General features: G+C 47.9%; 1 protein-coding gene across 5 annotated transcripts in view; it reads left to right on the forward strand.

Moving 5' to 3' along the window:
* Positions 1–18,935, forward strand: part of LOC126996528 (uncharacterized) — a 35,369-nt gene that overhangs the window by 5,134 nt on the left and 11,300 nt on the right. For all 5 annotated transcript variants that reach the window (XM_050857070.1, XM_050857071.1, XM_050857073.1 and 2 more), the window contains exons 12-50: positions 251–397; positions 747–909; positions 1,178–1,470; positions 1,983–2,168; positions 2,399–2,563; positions 2,903–3,057; positions 3,336–3,450; positions 3,663–3,766; positions 4,042–4,229; positions 4,326–4,463; positions 4,896–5,171; positions 5,308–5,459; positions 5,651–5,942; positions 6,138–6,316; positions 6,549–6,754; positions 6,876–7,020; positions 7,277–7,530; positions 7,695–7,800; positions 7,946–8,136; positions 8,361–8,544; positions 8,875–9,141; positions 9,471–9,617; positions 9,883–10,050; positions 10,484–10,579; positions 10,713–10,858; positions 11,319–11,486; positions 12,018–12,159; positions 12,310–12,451; positions 13,419–13,576; positions 13,819–13,966; positions 14,302–14,510; positions 14,693–14,830; positions 15,508–15,585; positions 16,978–17,152; positions 17,282–17,469; positions 17,751–17,914; positions 18,073–18,287; positions 18,405–18,529; positions 18,643–18,753. In XM_050857070.1, coding sequence (XP_050713027.1) covers positions 251–397; positions 747–909; positions 1,178–1,470; positions 1,983–2,168; positions 2,399–2,563; positions 2,903–3,057; positions 3,336–3,450; positions 3,663–3,766; positions 4,042–4,229; positions 4,326–4,463; positions 4,896–5,171; positions 5,308–5,459; positions 5,651–5,942; positions 6,138–6,316; positions 6,549–6,754; positions 6,876–7,020; positions 7,277–7,530; positions 7,695–7,800; positions 7,946–8,136; positions 8,361–8,544; positions 8,875–9,141; positions 9,471–9,617; positions 9,883–10,050; positions 10,484–10,579; positions 10,713–10,858; positions 11,319–11,486; positions 12,018–12,159; positions 12,310–12,451; positions 13,419–13,576; positions 13,819–13,966; positions 14,302–14,510; positions 14,693–14,830; positions 15,508–15,585; positions 16,978–17,152; positions 17,282–17,469; positions 17,751–17,914; positions 18,073–18,287; positions 18,405–18,529; positions 18,643–18,753 — 6,624 coding nt within the window. The remainder of the gene's footprint in view (positions 1–250; positions 398–746; positions 910–1,177; positions 1,471–1,982; positions 2,169–2,398; positions 2,564–2,902; positions 3,058–3,335; positions 3,451–3,662; positions 3,767–4,041; positions 4,230–4,325; positions 4,464–4,895; positions 5,172–5,307; positions 5,460–5,650; positions 5,943–6,137; positions 6,317–6,548; positions 6,755–6,875; positions 7,021–7,276; positions 7,531–7,694; positions 7,801–7,945; positions 8,137–8,360; positions 8,545–8,874; positions 9,142–9,470; positions 9,618–9,882; positions 10,051–10,483; positions 10,580–10,712; positions 10,859–11,318; positions 11,487–12,017; positions 12,160–12,309; positions 12,452–13,418; positions 13,577–13,818; positions 13,967–14,301; positions 14,511–14,692; positions 14,831–15,507; positions 15,586–16,977; positions 17,153–17,281; positions 17,470–17,750; positions 17,915–18,072; positions 18,288–18,404; positions 18,530–18,642; positions 18,754–18,935) is intronic.

Genomic DNA, 18,935 nt, shown 5'->3' on the forward strand with positions numbered 1-18,935 from the left:
GGTACAGGCAGGTTAGAAAACGTTCTGGGGGAGAAAGTCTTTGTCTGGGGCATACGGTTTCACTTCTCATGGTTAGCACCGCTACTAGCTACAAAAGGGTACACGGATGTTTTAGCGAGGACAGTGTGTAGTAACTAGGAAAGGAGGGGAGGGTGTGTGTGTACGGGAGGGTGTTCGTGTAGGGGAGGCATTCGGCAGAAGGGAAGGGAAGTACAGTGGGACGTACAGCCCCCCATGTGTCTGTGGCCAGGCTGTGCGGCTGCTGCGGACCGTGAGTGGCCTCAGCACGCGGCCCCAGGACTACGTGACCTCCCTCGGGCCGTGCTTCGCCACCGACAACGTGGACGTGATCGTGGCCGCCATGGACACCCTCAGCACCGTCGACTGTGACATGCAGGTGAACATGTATGCGCGGAGGAATTAAACTTCAGAAACCTCTCGAAAATAATTTTCATAACAAAGTTACCGATTAAGTGACATTTCTCTAATATTCAAAATAGTTCCCGCACTTACCACCTTTATATTGAACTCGATATGTCAACATACATCAGGTATCAAGCTTATGAAAACATTCATCATATTTCCTTCGCAAATAACAACTTTTCTCTAAATATATTATTTTCGATGAGAAGGTAAAAAGATATTTCGATAAACTAAGGAAATCAAGAAAAACCTAAACTTACTAATATATGCAGGAGTCGAGAACAAGTCAGGCTTAACTAACCTGGTCTCTTCGGACACACTAGGGCGTGACTGAGCTGCAGAGGGTGGGCCTCGATAGTCCCTCCGACTCTGAAATTCGCATCGCAGCTTACCGCGGGCTGGTGCGCTGTCTTCCCTCGCAGCCTGAGCTCATCAAGACGATCGCCAAGGCCCTCGACCCCTCGCACGACGACTTCTCGACACAAGGTCAGCGTCTTACTGTAATAATATAATTGAATTTCGTTGGCAATTTCACTCTCTCACTTCACGAATTCTTCCTGTGGATCATAAGGTCAGGTTTCCAGGGTATATAAAGGTCCGTAACGCTCGTCAAAAGTCACAGCTATACTGTTTTGATATTTGGATGAGAAAGTAAGATTAAAACGATTGTTATGACTTAGTTGATGCAGCTTGCAAAAGAAAAACAGGTATTTAAGATTCCTGCAGGCTAATATGAGCACGTCTTGGTCGACAGTGGCTTCCTACGTGTGGAGTCACATTCAGTCAGTGGTCACGTCAGAGGACCCGAGTCTGATCAGCCTGCGAGATCTGCTCAGCGCCTCGGACGTGGTGGCCGGCGTGCCTGACCCTGTTTGGTATGATCCCCGGCGCCACTCCCGCCACGTAGCCCACACGGTACACCTGGACGCCCGCACCTCGCTCACGGTGACCGGCGACGTGGCGTGGGGCAGGTACTCGCCGGCTCCCAGGGCTCTGTACCTCACCGTCGCCCTCCACCACGACGGAGACACTCACCAGTTGGTTCAGGTGAGTACTATCTGTCAGCATGGGGTGTTTTTGTCTTTTTTGCGGTACAAAAGGTGGTGAATCATAAGGTCTGTATCTCAAACGTGAGACACAAAATATAATCTTGAAATATGCCACGAAAAAAAAAAAAAAAAAAAAAACGTGCCATCAACAGTGTCTGGAGAAGAATTCCATTTTATTTGGGCTTCGCTTTTTTTGCATTTTCTTATGCTCTGACTGGATAAAAGAAATACATGGTGCTAACTAAAACAAGCTAAAACAAAATCGCTCCACTGACACCCAACACCCATTCACTGTGAGTGGACATGAGGCATGGACTGAAGGAGACTGCCCGTGCGTCTCAATTCAGCTCGGGAATCGAACCCGAGACCTTTCGGTTATGAGGCGAGCGCGCAAATCACTTTGATTACAGTGTGTGTGTGTGTGTGTGTGTGTGTGTGTGTGTACTGTTCTGCTTCCGGTGCGAGTCACAGCTCTGCAGTCTAACCCTCGTCGCTCGTCGTGCCGTGCAGCTTATGGTCCGCGTGACGGGCCTAGAGGCGATGCTGCTCAGCGTTCCCTTGGTGGACGAGCTGCTGCACGCCGCCGCCGCCGCCGCCTCGCAGCTGTGGGCCACGGCGTCGCGCATGGCGGGCAGCGGAGGCTCCAGGAGCAGGAGGGACGCAGTCCAGGAACAGATCACGCAATTCATTGAGCAGGTGAATTTTAACTGAAATGTTTCTAAACACTTGAAATCTGAAAGACTACAGGACTGAGGTCTTTAGAGTTTGCAAATTTCAGATGTTTAGAACGTTTTCTTTTTCTTTAGTAATATAAGGATATTCTCTTTTAAGGTTTCAGTAATGTGTTTCAAAGAAACTTTTTTTTCTTCTTATAGACGCATTTAGTACGTTATGTTTAGCTTTGCGGCCTTTTATTCACTGTCCAGGTGATGACGAGGATCCCCGCGGCGTACCGGACCAACACCTCCAGCGTCGAGTTGTACCTCCGCCTCCTGGACACCCACGCGCTCCACCTCCGCCTCGAAGACCTCCGCTACTCCTCGCCGTTGGACGCCCTGTTCACCCGCTTTCAGCCGCCACTCAGCGCAGCGGTACGTATCCATGTCGTTGGGTCACTTCATTTTCTGAGGACGCTTGTGATTTGAACAAATAATTCTATCCATATCTTCCTGCCACTACAAGTCTTTCAGAATCTCCTTCCTGTTAAATTCAAGGTTAATTTTGCCTGGTTTCGTCTGGCTGACATGTCTGCCACTACCTCGGTCTTTGGTTTTCCGTCAAACGACGTATTTTCTCTCCTTCCCTCTTTACCTGCTTCTACTCTCTGTCTCTCTCGGGTTGAGTTTCCTTCCCTTTCACTCCCTTCGCTTGCCTGCCGCCCCTTTGCTCGCCTTCCTCCCTACAGGCTCTAGTAGCGGCACCTTCCGCAGCTCGTGGCTCTGGCGCCGCTGCTCGACAACACGCTGACCCTGGCTACCTCCTCAGGAGTGCCCTTGACCCTCGGGGTGCACGGCATGGCCGGCGTCAACACCCGCGCTGAGCACATCGCCGTGTTGGAGGGAGGAATCTTCAACATCGTGGCCAGGTAAGGCAGCTTCAGACTGGCCCATACACCACTGAAGTGTGAATGATAAACGTTATATTTTTTTTACATTTACCTTATTTCGGAGTTGTGGTTTGCACATAACAAAAAAACACAAATATATATATATATATATATATATATATATATATATATATATATATATATATATATATTTTTTTTTTTTTGAAGAACATTAATCCTTGAAATATACACAAATTATAATCTATTTGCCACGAGAGCAAAGTAAGGGAGGATTCTGACTTCCTTCTTTGTGGCAGCGGCGGCGTGGCCCTGTGGGGCCGTGCCGGCGTGGGCGGCGCGAGGGCGACTCCGCTGGTCAGCCACCACCTGTGGGCCGTAGACTTGCCCATCACCGCCAGCTACCAGTATGAGGTCAAAGGCTTAACTGACGTTACAATCTTGTTACCTAATGTGACAACTTTTTAAATAAAAATAAATAGGAATCAGAAAATAATTACTTAAATCTACCTGTTAATTAATTTGAAAGTTCTGAAATTAAAAATACCATTTGAATGGCGCTGATTTTTTTTTTCGTGTGTGTGTCCATGATCGTCCGTGTAGCACTGTGTTTGTATGCCCTGCAGGGCGAGGAGCTGCGCGCCCAGGTGAGGCTGCCGCGGGACTGGCCGGGGGAAATGTGGCTGAACCGCCGGGACACCACGCTGAACGGCGAACACCTGCCGCTCAGGTATATAATGTAATGTATATCTTGGAACACACACACATACACATACAAAAAAAAATCACAAATGGAATGTTTTAACATTTCATAGGGGTCCGGGTGGCTCAGTGGGTAAGGTGATTGACTTGCAACCGAGAGGCTACGAGCTTTTCGGTAAGATGCAGCGCTCTCTTGTAACCGTAGCAGAGTATGTATCTTGGCTACCTAGCTCGACGAGGGTTCTTTGTTAGCAACAACAAAAACTACTACTACTACTACTACTACTTTTGACATGCCGGCAGGATAAGGCGTAGCTGCTTGGTGCATGGCGGCCCCCTGGAGGTGTGCTGGGAGGCGCGGGACGGGGACGTGCTGGGGGTGGGCGCGGTGTCGGGGCGGAATGGCTGGCTGGCCCCGTACTACCGCGCCCTCAAGCTCCCCAAACTGAACCCCGCAGACCCAGTCAACGTCACCGTCTCTTTTCCTATGAGTACGTTTAATGATGATAATTGATAATACAGCTCTAAAGCACCCTGACAATAAATATGCGTGATATGACCTTAAAAACTTCTCTTCTTGCTCACAGTCGGCGCGGCACGGATGAGCCAGCTGGTGGTCGAGGTTGGCGGCAACAAGTACACGGCAGGCCTGGTGACGCAACGCTCTCCAACGCCGTCCTTCGCCATCACCCTCAATACACCCTCGCACGCCTACCTCCTCAAGGGTAATAAGTTTTTACCTTCAAAGATCCGTCATGTATGGAACTAGTAAATCACAGTTTGTTACAGTTCGAAGATTTTTCCAGAATGTGTTAGGTATTTTTTCTTGCCATTTGACAAAAAGGGAAGTTCATCTGTTTAAAATTAAACTTGATGATGAAAGAGTAAAAAAACTTTGATTCAATCGACAGGTGACTAATGGACTGTGGTTATATGAGAACTTTGAAGCTCAGGACTGAAGAAAAAAATATCCGTGGCCTACACTGACTGATAACAAACGACATGAATCTTTCTCTTGCCGTATATATGGTTTACTCAAACAGCTGATGAGTGAAGTGCTTGAAAAGAGCCACAATGAATATGCAACACACACAAAAAACTAAACAAACAAAAAAGAATAAACAAACACAGCTAAAAATCGTGCAATCTGGCGGCAGGCTTGGCGGGGTCACGGGAGAGCATTACGCAGGTGCTCAGCGTGGAGGCGAGTGTGGACCAGGACCGCTACGGCCTCCGCCTGCAACTGTCCATGCCTCAGCTGGTGCGGCAGAAAGTGTGGAGTCCCTCAGCTTTCATCACAACACCCGAAGGAGGGGAGGAGGAGGTGGTCCGCTTGTTCTTGTCCATGAAGGAGGAGGCGGACGGCTTCCTCACCGAACTCACCTTCCAAACCCTCGGCCCACTCACGCACTATCTGGACACCAAAATTTCTAGTACGTTCTTTCTTCATCATCTTTTTCCTCTACTGCTTAAGTCTGGCACAGCACCATGTCCTCGAAATAGTCTTAAAAAACGCCACGATGCAGTTTAGATAGTATGTGCAGTTTAGCTACCCTTGTGTGTTGGCAGGCCAGGTCGCTGGTACGGTCAACGCAATGGACGGCAAGATGAAGACGATAGAGGTCAGGTCACTGGAGGTTACATCATCCCCCGTCTTCAGTGTGGAGCTCAGTGGGCGCGTGTTCCTGTTGGGGCCCCCGCAGGGTCAGGGTCACTTCAGGGTAAGGGAAGAGCTTTGCCTTTTTTTACTAGGAACACTATGTATAATTCATTATATTTTTTTCTTTTCCACGGACAGCAACAAAGAAAGTTTTTTTTTTCTGTAAAATAGTGGAAGGGATGCCATGATACAAGAGTCAGTTCAACTTCCTTGATTAAACCTTGTGAATAACTGCCAGGTCCATATTGACAGGTGCGATGGGGCGGTGAGGGCAACCAGGTGGAGTTCAGCGTGGCTCTGGCCCCGGCGATCACCTTCCTGGGCGTGGCGCAGCACGAGCCCGGTGGAACGAGAGGGATCTCCTTCAGGGTCTCCTACAGTGCCCTCCACAGCAGCATTCAGGGGCCCATGGGGGGCAGTCTGGTTCTTCTGGTGGACGGTAGCAGGTTAGAGGTGGACCTGAGTCTCGCTTTGGCCCATTTCGGAAGAATCAATCTTTCTCACAAGCACAATGGTGCCTTGGACTTTCAAACAGCAGTGGCCGGTGCGTGTTTGAATACCGCTAGTGATCGTTTGGTGTAAAAAATGTCTATTAAATGCCATACTTTTTTCTCATCGTTTCTCAGTGAAACACCTAAAACAAACGGGTAGTCTGAGCCTGAACTAACCTGGTCTTACCACATGGCACTGATATCCTCCTCTCTCCCTCACTTACCTTGCTGCTGGCGGCGGCGAGCAGTGAGGTCAGAGCCCCTGGGCGTGGCCTGGTCGGCGGTTCAACTACTATTAGTGCAGCCCAGGGATGTGCGGCACGAGTTCAACGTATCGTGGTCTGAGGAGCCCCAAGACGCCGTGAAATCCCAAGCGTACTACAGAGGCACCTCCGAAACCTCCTTTGCTCATTCCTTCGGCGGCCGGGTATGTCTGCAAGAACATTGACAAACGCAACACTGAAGTTAATATCTTAACTCCGCGAATGTTAAAATAAATCTGCCTTTTCACTCAAACTTTAAGTTAAGGTGGTGTCTTTCATTAATTAAGAAGTATTTCATTAGGAAATCCTGGGAACCTCACTTACATGGTTTCAAGTATCCAGCAGTCGCCAGCATATAGTAATAGGTGGATCTTACTCTCTTGTGGGTCGAGGCAGCTGGAGTATCCTGGCCAGCTGGTGGAGGTGGAGCAGACCCTGGAAGAAGTGCAGCCAGGGACGTACAAGAGCAAACTGGTGGCGAGGGCGGACCCTGGACGGACCCTCAACGCCGACACCTTTCTCATCACGAGGAGAGAGGAACATGTATTTTCTTACGGTTACTCAAACACCCTCAGACTAGACACCTGGAACACACCTCTCAGGTAAGTCGATGTTCCTAAAGGAGGAGTTGGTGGAGGTGTGCTTGAAAACAAACATGTGGCATGTGGCTAAGCCCCATGCCTTGGGTTTCCATGAACCGTGGGTTCCTTTCTTCACTGGCAGCTTGATGGGGTCCCTCAACTGTGTGCGGGCGAAGTGCTCACTCGGGTTCACAGCGGACCGTTCTGGAGATCCGCTGCTGGACCTCAAAGTGGCACACAACGCCGCCGCCGGAGTTTCCCGCACAGACGCTCAGATAATGGTCATGGTAGGAAGGCGGCTGTCTTATTCTGTGGCAAGGAGTTCATTGAATTTCCAACATTTTCATTGTATTTCTTGGGCATGTAGATCTTCATGGTGTTCTCTCAGTATTTTTCAACACAGAGGTTTCTCTATATAAATCTGCTTCAAATAATGGGAAGACAAAAATTCAATGCCACCATTTTGAGGGCAGGCATAGGATTGGGCACTGTCTTGAGATGGGTCTGCACACGCCCTGCAGCTTTCCCTTCATCCTACACCAGCAATGGGTCAACGGTACAGTATCGCTCGACACGGTACACAGAATTGGATATTACGACCTGAAGTGGCGGCTGGCATTGTTGACGTGGCAGAAGATGTTCCACGGACGCGCTGAGGTGAACCTGCAGACTACAGACGCGGTGGTGTCGGAGGCGCTGCTTCTGGAGGTATTGGAGGACGGTCGGCTTGGCGCCATCACGCACGCGTACAACGGCACACTGAGTCTTGACCAGGAGGCCAGGATGCTCTTCGTTAGGTCAGTGGTTGTAACAGTAAAATCAGTGCACCGTTTGGGGTGCTCCCGTCAAATAAAATTCCACAGAAAAACAGATTGCCTGAAATATATCATGTAAACTGCTTTTGAGTAGTTTTCTGGGCCATGTGAGACGACGACAGAGCTGACAGTGTGGTGTGTGGCAGGCAGGAGGTGCGGCAGGTGGAAGGGGGCGTCCCCGTTCTGGCGTGGGCGGTAATGGTCGAGGGAAGTGTCGGAAGCTCTCTCCTCAACAGTTATCACTTCTTCAAGGTAACGCCGACAGGTTACACGTTACAGTAGTTCCACCCTCCTCCCTTCTCCTGTCGAATACCTGAGATACACCGACTAGAGGTCCTAGGTACAGTTTGTCCTCTCATGCCACCCTGACCACACTGGGGATGTTCTTCTGCCAAAGGGGTCTTTAAGGACACCGGTGGGCCTGCACTACATAGCCGGCGGCGAGGCCCACTCTGCGGTGCTGGGGGCGGAGTCCATAGAAACGACGCTGCGGCTGTCGGCGGCGCAGGAGACAGACGTCCTCTACCTCCTGGTGTGGGAAATGGACTTTAAGTCTCACAACGCAACCATTAGCACTGCAAAGTCCAGGTCCGGGCTCATATATAACGTTATTTTTTTTAACTTTGTGCAGAAAACTCCCGTTATTTTCTTTTTCAAGAGCACCTTAGTATCAGAGATAAGAAATATGAAACATATTTATGCTGTTCAACTATATCGAATCAGCATATTTTGAAACTACCACAAATGTATGCAACAATCATTCTTGACTGAATAAGTGGAGTCACTCTTCCCGCACCTGTTCCTTCCTCCAGGCAAGCGGCGGACACTGAGGAGACGGTCCTGGAGGAGGCCTCGGTGGGCACAGAGCTGATGAGCCTGGAGAGCTTTGGGAGGCTGAAGACGCCGCCCACAGGGGAGGTTGAGCTCAGTGTTGACTGTAAACAAACACTCCTCCCTAATGGAGCAACTCTCACAAGTCAGAAGATCGATGCGGACGTGAGTATTTATGTAGCACGATCGAGTTTTGATAACACACAGCAAGCACCGCTCATACAAGACATCCTGCCATGAGCTACTGATAAAAATGTTATTCTTTCGTCTCTTGCTGCGGTTCTTCAGTTAACTGGTTCAGGCTCACTACAAATCATAACGAATCATTGGCTAGAAAACAATTTGAACACAATCGAATAAAGATCTATAAAGTCAGGAAACCAATGGACTAAGTTTCCAGGAGTCTCTTAAAGTTAAATTTAAGTTTGCTTAAGACTTAAACAAACAGTGCACTACAACTGCATGATCAGACAAGCATGATGACACTTTTCACAGGTCCGTCTGACGCTGGTGGACGAGCAATGGGAGGTGGGTGGAACGCAGGGCAGCCTCACGTGGGCGTCAAACACGTACTCCTTCAGCGGGCGCACCTGGCTCACGCAGGGGCAACGCTCCATCGGCCTCGTGTCCTACGGGGCAGCCAACAACCAGACGCTGAAGAGTTCACACATGATGAGCGTGGTGGACCCGACCCAGGGGTGGGGGCGGCTGGTGTTGGCGTTGGAAAACGAACACCTTGGCGTCTTTCCTCATAGCTTTAAGGTGTGTTGACACGGTGCTATTGGTCTGAGGTCACTGGAGTCTGTATCTTCCCACAAAGTTATTTCATGCAGCCAAACAAACTTTGTGGCTCCATATCAAAGTACTCGTGAGTCACTCATCCTCTTCACACTCCATGTTTATCGCAAACAATATTCCATAAAATGTTTGACCCACCAAAATACTGAAAGATTTCAGCTGAATGCACACAATGAATAACTTTGTATACATTTTCATATTGTTGTAATTAACAAATGTTACACTGTAAAAAGGAATATCATTACAGTAGCTGTTTTTCAATGCTACAGATAAGTGTATCTTTCCCTCGGCAGAGTTCGGCCGGCATCAAGTTGGGCGTGGGTCTTGGCGAGGCCGGCCAGGCACAGTTCCTGGTGCTCCGGACGCCGGCCGAGGCTGCCATCAATCTGGCTCTCTCCCCCTTCCTTGCCGCGTTTCCCGGGGGAAACTTGTTTCTGAAGGTGTGTGCGTGTGTGTGTGTGTGTGTGTGTGTGTGTGTGTGTGTGTGTGTGTGTGTGTGTGTGTTACATGAAATCTCATTAATCTCCAAAAAAACAGACTTGAGGCACAATACAGCTTGGAAAGGAAAATAAAAAAGTGACAGAATTCTGATCACGAATGAAACTAAGAGGGAAATCAACTCCCTTGGCTCATCATTCACTCAGTAGCCATAACCAAACACCATCAAGTAAGTACAGGCGGTGACGCGGTGGTTGTGGTGCGCAGGTGTGGGGAGCAGGTGTGGAGGGGCACGCGGCCTGGGCACACGTGAAAGGTGGCGGCGGCCTGAAGTGGGACCGCGGGGGGCGTGACCTGGAGGCGGCGCTCAACTATGAACACCCCGGCGCTGTGCTGCACCTGCTGGAGCTGAGTCTGTCCTTCAGCATCTCCCAGGTGAGAACAGGAGACTTTTAAATTGAGACTCAAGTAGGCTAAAATGATTAACTTTCTTACGGTTAGAGTCTGACCACTGTTCCGTGCAGATTCCAAAACTAGATGAATGGGACAATTAAGAACCTCACAGAAAAAAGAAAAAAAACGCAGAAACACTTTGGACAGACATTTCATAGTACATGACCGGATAACTTTATACAGAGTCTCCTCTATTGACGAGGTTTAGTGATGCCGCAGGAGTACTATCATTATTTACATCTCGGCGCTCCCCGCCGTGGACTGCAAATTAACCTTCAACTTCCGGGAAAAATTTTTTGTTTAATCGAAAGTTCGCAATACGAATGTTCGTATGAGGTGTAATCCCTGCATACTATTGTTCAATCCGAGTGGGTATTAATCATCTGTATACCTAATACTATTTTTTTTTCGGCAGCCTCTCTACCCACCTCTGATCCTAGCGTTGGCGGGACGTTTTAACCTGAACGGCGTCTATCACTTGGCTCTCAACTCCGACTGTCGTTCTGAGCAGGTACTGGCCAGGCCGGCCCTTGATTGCAAGTGACAGAATTGCACTAACAAGATGTCTCTCAACACACACACACAGACCTTAACTTCCTGCATTAGTATAACACGACTTTGTACTTCTCTCTCCGCTCCCCCAGAAACACTACCTAGTGGAGGGCGCCATGCAGTACCCGGGAACCAATGGCGGCCTCCGCGTGTTGCTGCGGAAGGTGGGCGCCACGCACGGGTCCATCCTGGCCTGCTTCTTCAATGACTTTGCACTGCAGTTCACGGGAGCCTACACGTATGTTATGCAACGCCCTTATCTGCTCAATTTCCTTCTCCTTTCCCCCCCTCTCACAACTGTTTTCTCTTTACTGCTCTTCTCTTCTTTGCAGTTCTTGTGAAAACTATATATTTATTATATTTAGCGATGTACCTGTGGATACGCTGTAATATATTTGTTACTGATGGTTTTCATAAATTTAGAACAATATCCGTCGGAATTTATCATTCTTCACGAAATTAGCTTTCAGTGTTCAAAGTACTACAAAAAGTGCATTAACATTTAATGATGCACATTACTCAGTAACAGAGAAAACAACTTAATCTTAGTTAGAAAAAAAAAAAAAACTAGTAACTATCGAACAATCTGTCGAAGGATCACTTAATCACCACACCACGCACACCCACACACTGCCTCACGCATTCACTCACACACTCCGTCGTTCTCTCATTACCTTCATTACCTTCACGTCACGCAGCGAAAGGGACGCCGAGCAGGAGGTTCTGGCAACCATCAACACCTCGCTGCTGCCGGAGACTGATGGCTACACCCTCAAGCTGCTCAAGCGGGTGCTGGTGCAGAGTCTCGAGGTGGTGGCCTTCCTCGCACCGAGCAGCGCCTCCCGGGAGTGGGTCTACACCTACAGGTAATGATGAAGGCAAACATTCACATCAGAAAATCCCTGCTGAGTGTAAAGCCTGAAATTGTTGTAAAAATTCTACAGGAGCTAACAATAGAAAAATGCAATATTCTAATATAAAAATCATTGTACATTACATTATTTCAGATAAATATCGAATTTCTATCCCAGGATCCGGGCAAATAATGTGATTTCTTGACATTGAGTGGAAAATATTCACTTAAACTAATTAAGAGGCTGGCCGTTATAAATCCTGAGTCCTGAGTGCATCCAAAGTGATTCTCATATTTTTTTTTGTTTATATTTACAAAACGGGATGCTGCGTACTAATATACTTTACAAGAATATACCATATTTTTTTTCTTTTCCAAAGATAATAAAATAAATCAACCTTCTTTCGGGGATATGCCATATTTTTCTTCACTCCTTTCCTACGAAAAAAAATATACTATGATTTATTTCCCCTCTGAAAACAGCACCATTTTGTTTCATATTTCAAAGACACAATATAATTCCTTGCCTTGCCTCGGGGCGCAGAATCGTCGGCCAGATGAAACGGGACATCAAGGGGCGCCTGAGGGTGCTGGTGGCCGAGGACGCCTTCACGCACCACATCCTGCAGGCCCTGGTCGAGGAGTACAAGTTCTTCGTCCTCGTTGTCCACAATCAGTTTGATGAGGTGACTGCAAACACACACACACACACGAGCTCTGTCATTTGGTCCTGTGGAGACATATGTTTTTCACTGACTTTAAGCTCCTGAGACATAATGCAGAAAACAAGCAACACAGACACACGAAACACTAATACCTTCAACTTTCACCCCTAGATGGAGTTGGAGCTGAAGTTCTTGGAGCTGTGGCCGGCGACGAAGATCACGGGGACGTTGCTTAAGGGGAAGGACTCGCAGCTGTCCCTGACCGTTACCACGCCCACCCTGAAGCACCTGGTGGAGGGCCGCCTCTTGTTCAGTGAGACTCGCCGGCTGCTCTTTGCTGACGCACTAACTCGCTTCCTACACGAACGCCAGATTTTTTAAACGTCGAAATTGTATTCATCAAGTTATGTGGCTAGTTTGGCTATTTAACTCCATTTCAGGGACGGAGTTAGTTAAAAGTGTTGGATTCTCACAGTTAAGTCGACGTTTTACAAGCTCAGTCGTGAAAAAAAGTTATATAAAAAATCAACATAACCAACTAATCGCGACTTGGAAAACGGGTCAAAGAAGACAAATCAGCCACATTGTTGCAAATAGAAAAATACGTTTGAAAAAAAAAATCAGGAGTAATACTTGAGTTGCCTCTTTCCTTACTGGACAACGCAAGTCACTGATAACTCGAGTAAATGGAAGGAAAGGAGGAAGAATTGGAGGTCTGACAAGGGAATCATAGTCGTAGTCATTAAAGACATCGAAAGTACCTATCAAATATTTCCAATTTTTACGTCACAAATCATAGACCTCAGAGCAAGAAAGGCGAATGTCATAAAACTACGCTCTGAGAAAAATATATTTGAAAACTTGAACGGCTTATTGAAATTCAGACTTATCATTGACTTAGGCTCTGAAAATAGTGCTAGTGTAGCGTCCCTAACGTGCAGACAGCTGTGGCCTTCGTACCATTGGTTGAAACAGACATTGCCAGTTCGAAAGTAGGCTTCTTATTTTTTTATTTTGTTTGCAGGAAAGGAAGCAGCTCAAAGGCATAAAAAAAGTGTAGAAAACCCCCGCTAAATACTACTCCTAAAAAAAAAAAGATAAAAGTAGAGAGTGGCCAAAAAAGAGTTCAATTTCGAGTGGAGAAATAGCCAGTTTTTTTTTTTTTTTTTTTTTTTTACATTGGCCTCACTAGCTTTCGGGCCTAGAATTCACTCCGTTTTCTTCCTCTAATAAAGTCTCTGTCCCACTCTCCGCTCGTCCCCCGCGGGTGGTGGCGCCAGGCAGTGGTGAGTGGCGGTCGGCTCACAGCGGCTCCCTGGTGTACACGCAGCGCGACAAGGCGGGCCGCATCGTGCCCTTCAAGCTGGAGCTGGAGGCCCACCGGTGGAACAGCAACAAACGGAAGTACAAGTTGCTCCTCCACAAGACGGTCTCCGAGGTAGGGATGGTCCTCGGCTCTGTGCGGTGCCGTGGTAGTTTTTTTCATTCTCACTTCTCTTATATTTATCTGAAAATAGTTAGATTATTTTTTTCATTTTATTTTTTCGCTATTATTTCCAACAAACACTATTACTACAGTTCCTAGTACTATTCTCGTTGCCGCCTCCACTTTAGCAGCTTTCCTCCTACACAAAGAATAGTATTAACCAAACAGCCACTCCCCTCACGTGCCACACGCAGGGACACGAGCCCAAGGAGCTGCCGTTCTTGCCTGACCTTGACACCAGCAAGGCCGTGCAGTACCCCCACGAGCTCGCCAAAACCACGTCCGCCATCACCTTCGGAGCGGCGCTGGAGGTGGCAGAAGACCCGACTTCAACCCAGTACAGTGAGTCTACTTGTTATCTCCCTCGCTTCCCCCAATCCCCACACTCATGCACCCTCTTTATAGCACTTCTTTTGCTGTTGATAAATTCATTATATTATTCATTTCATTGTTAGGCAGGAGAGGTAGCAACGATAAACCAATCAGAAACAAAAGCAAGAGATTATTACGAAAACAAAATTATCCTATTTCGGGAAATTTTAAGGGCCAACCGGGACATCCAGACTACCACTTTTTCTTAAATTTATAAAGTCTGTGAATTTAAAGATGCGTTTGGTAATAACTACACCATAAAAGATGTGTTGCAAGCACTCGCTACATCCTTTTCCCGGTCTCAGAGATGACGTGGGAGACGGACGACACAGCGAGTCTCGGCAAGCTGGTGTTGGGCCAAAATCCTCACGGCGGCAGCAGCCTCGTGCAGTACCGCCGGCAGGAGAAGGGCGTCCCCAAGTCTGACATCGACTACCTCCTCGAGGGGAATTACCGCCGCGTCGGGAATGAAGTCACCCTCTCGTTCACACTCTCCCAGTCCTCTATTGGCAGGGTAAGTGGGCGTGGCCACTGGACACACACACACACACACACACACACACACACCAAAGGTAATATAAACAAAGTAATACATGAAAAAATGACGCAATAATAGCGATACAATACGTTAAGCATTTTTTTTCCGCTTCGTTTTTCTCCTCCTCCTCCTCCATCTCCCCCGTCTTGCCCTTGCAGCCTCGCGCCATCAACTTCCTCCACTCTGAGTTAGAGGGTTACACGGAGCTGCTCCTCGACTTGTTCGAGGAGGCGGGCGACCAGGTGATCCTCGTCGTCACGGCTCGCGGGCCAAACCTCAAGTTCAGAATCGGACAAGTAAGTATTCTCTCACTCTTCTCACGTCACATCGGACTGCAATAGAATCAAAACGACTGCTATTCTTTCTCCTTGACTGGAACATAACAGGAGATAGAACTAACATGATGTGGTTCATAGGTATCAGTTAATGACAGCAAAGTTTTTGACAAAGAAATACCTGTCAACGCTCCTGTTAAACACACCTCCCTTGAAACACAACTCCCTTGAAACACAACTCCCTTGAAACACAACTCCCTTGAAACACAACTCCCTTGACACACAACTCCCTTGAAACATAACTCCCTTGAAACACAACTCCCTTGAAACACAACTCCCTTGAAACACAACTCCCTTGAAACACAACTCCCTTGAAACACAACTCCCTTGAAACACAACTCCCTTGAAACACACCTCCCTTGAAACACAACTCCCTTGAAACACAACTCCCTTGAAACACAACTCCCTTGAAACACAACTCTCGTAAAACACAACTCCCTTGAAACACAACTCCCTTGAAACACAACTCCCTTGAAATACACCTCCCTTTAAACTGATGAGTTAAGTGGGTACCTTGCTTTACTTATTAAAGAACCAACCAAACCAACTAATATGGCTATCAACTAGCAAGTTACCAACCTACCAATATTATCTACCCAGCTATGCAACTTGTTTAAGTGTGTTGTTTTTTCCCGCAGTATGGCAACACCTTCCTGCTCCTGGGTTACCAGAGGGAGGGTGGTGGGGAGGAAGATGACATCTCTCACACGGTTCAGGTAACGACCCAACAAATGTGAAACTGCAGGTGTAACATGAGTGCAGGAACGGTATTAATATGCCAGCGGTAAGGCTGTTGTGATAACAGTGTGCGGAGATAGTGGTTCTGCGTTCGTCTCGCTCAGGATCCTTGTCCAGCTAAGGATCAATACGACAGACAGGTCGGCTCACGCACTCGCTCGGGGTCAGTGCGTGACGTCACGTGGCCCACGCGCCTCACCCGCTTCTATTCACTCACTGACTGACGCTCTTATTAACCAGTATTTTTATATATTTGTTTTCGCTTTTTTTTTTCCTCTTCATTACTATATTTATGGTACCATGCAATGCATATTGGTGATGTAATAGCAGTGCAAACATTTTCGTAAATCCACGTTTTTCTGCTCTTGTAGACCTCCCTCTCGCCTCATCCAGGATCTCAGGAACAGTGACAACTAAAATGTAATATAGTGGAAGTAGTAGTAGTATAAATGTAGTAGTAGTAGTCATAGGAGCGGGTGAGGCGCGTGGGCCACGTGACGTCACACACTGACCCCGAGCTAGCGCGTGAGCCGACCTGTCCGTCGTATGGGTCCTGGTCTCGCTGGGACCTACTTCTGACTGTTATCGGGTGGACGGAGATTATTCATATGATAGTTTAGACTTGGGTAGGCGGTGGCTGAACAGATAGCAAGACGGCCCCGCGTTCAGGAGGACGCGAGTTCAATCCCCGACCGGTGCCACCAAACTGGGATTTTTCAGCCGCCGCCGAGTGGCTTAAAACTACCCACATGCTGTCCAGAAGACCACCTATCAACCCGGACTCTAGATTCTAGGATTAAAGATGAGGTCCGGGAGGGCAGCATGAGCCAATGCAAGATGGCGCCACTATAAACACTCGCCTGCGCCAGAACGGGCTGGGCCGACCATCAGGACCCGCCGGGAAGAAGCCTTGGACCGGCCATCAGGATCCACCGGGAAGAAGCCTACCGGCGCAATAGGCCAAGACGTAAAAAAAAAAAAAAAAAAAAAAAAAAGCAATATAACTATATAATGGAGTTCCATACATTTGCTAACGCCAGGCATGAAAGGAACCAACCGATAGTTTGAAAAATGTATGCCATGGGTTCCCACAAAAAGCACATTCATTAATATGATATAATAATAATGATAATAATAATAACAATAATAATAATAATAATAATAATAATAATAATAATAATAATAATAATAATAATAATAATAATAATAATAATAATAATATATAAATGGGCATACGTATGCAAATTGTGAAAAAGCAGAAAACATTACAAAGAATTTAACTAATCTTTGGTGCAAATGGATATTACACATGGATAACAGGTGCAAGAACTCTGGCAAAAAGTGAATTCTCTCATGAAATGTGTTTACAGGTTGAAAATTCCGGACGGACTGTGGAAGTGTGGTGGGGCCGAGCGGCGGAGGACGGGCGGCAGTGTGCGGTGGGCGGCGTGATGCTGGAGACGCCGACGATGGCGCCCACGTACAACATGTTCAAACTGTGCCCCACTCAGGAGCCCTACGGGACAGTGCAGGTGCTGGGGATAGGTGAGTGTAGTCCAGCACACACACACACACACACACACACACACACACACACACACACACACACACACACACACACACACACACACACACACGAACGAAACAGGTGTAACAAGTACATCTCTTTCATAGATTCGCTCGAGGGTCCTTACCTGAAGGTGGGCCAGATTTCGGGTCCTGGTGGTCTGGGTCTTCAGGTGGGCAGCGGGCGGCTCCGGCCACTGGACACCCCGCCCGCCCTCACGCTCACCGCCGACGTCGAGAGGGAGGTGCTGGAGGTGCTCACAGACTGGCAAACGCCGTCAATTTCACGCCTCGAGGTGGGTTCTACAACGGCATTCCTCTTCATATTATTCATCGTCTCTGCATTTACTAACAACTATGGCTATTCTCCCACTGGTTTGTTTCCCATTGTGATGGAATTTGAAGTTACAATGATTAAAATTATAACATTATTGCATATAATTCATGAACATCAACTGATCCACAAGCGACACCATTACTTACCTAAAACTGTGTGCTTCCAATTGCCATATCCTGCATGATGGATCCACAAAGTTAATCTGACGGTGTGTGAAGAAAGACGAGTTCCTTTCCTCAGGAAGAATTCACTTCGCGGTGGACCTCCCTGGTGGCGGCACTCAGGACCCTCGGATACCCAGAAGTGAGGATCGAGGGTGGCCTTGATTTGTCTCCTTTCATCCGGGAGACTGAAGACCTCCTCCTTCAGGCGTATAACTTCACACACTCCACCTCATTGCAAGTGTGAGTTGCATCTACCTTCAGCCCTGAAGCTCAGATACTTAGAACACCATAGCACTAATATGGCCGGTATAATCAATCATGTATTGAGTTCAGTTCCACGAGGTAGGCTGTGGCTTTATCAGCACAAATGTAAGGTTTTTGGTGCTTCAATGGTACAGATGGATGAGCGTGGTGGACGACGGTTCAGACAAAGGCGAAGGTCTGTTCCATGAGGTGGGGCTGGCCCTCGTGAGGCAGATGGAGGCCCTCGTGAGCAAATGCGTCGAAGCCACACAATCTACTTTCCATGCAGTGAAAGGCTCGGCGGAGAACTGGGCCACATTCTCTGCCACCTTGTTGCAGAATGTGACAGCGGACATGACAGACACTCTCAGTATGTTGTGCTGCTTTGGTATATCACATGGTTATATGAAGCACCTGCTATATTAACACTTGGCTATAATTAAGAGAATGAGATGTAAGCGATACCCAGTGTTATATACGACTGCAGGCGCGGCAGAAGGGCGAGTGCGTGGCGTGGTGGATGAGGTGACGGCCAAGCTGGAGCGTCACCTGAGGCCGACCCTCACGTGGCTGCAGGCTACCCTGGCGGCAATCAGCTACAACGACGATCAGGTGAGACCTCTACACCCTACCTAAAGATATTTAAAGACTACAAAGCTTACTTGCCTTTCATGGACACAATCTGCCACATAACATACGATGAGCCTTTGCCTTCGTTTCCCCAGAGCTTGTACGCCCTGGTGTCGCGAGTGATGGGGTCAGTGCGGGCGAGGCTGGGCCGGCGCGAGGGGCTGCGGGGCTACGTGACAGACTACGTGCTCAACAGGGTGGAGAAGGTGAGTGCGGTGACCCTTAATGCTGCTGAGCTCTTCAGTATTCTTCCTCTGTTACTGGAGACAAAATTAACAAATGGAAATCATCCGTCACCTACACAAATCAAACCTAAAAAATAAAAATCGAACATGGAATGCTAAGCTTCTTGAAACGATATTTAGTTAAGGCATATATGTACACATAT

This window comes from Eriocheir sinensis, chromosome 10 (genome assembly GCF_024679095.1).
Source record: "Eriocheir sinensis breed Jianghai 21 chromosome 10, ASM2467909v1, whole genome shotgun sequence".
NCBI classification, from domain to species: Eukaryota; Metazoa; Arthropoda; class Malacostraca; order Decapoda; family Varunidae; genus Eriocheir; species Eriocheir sinensis.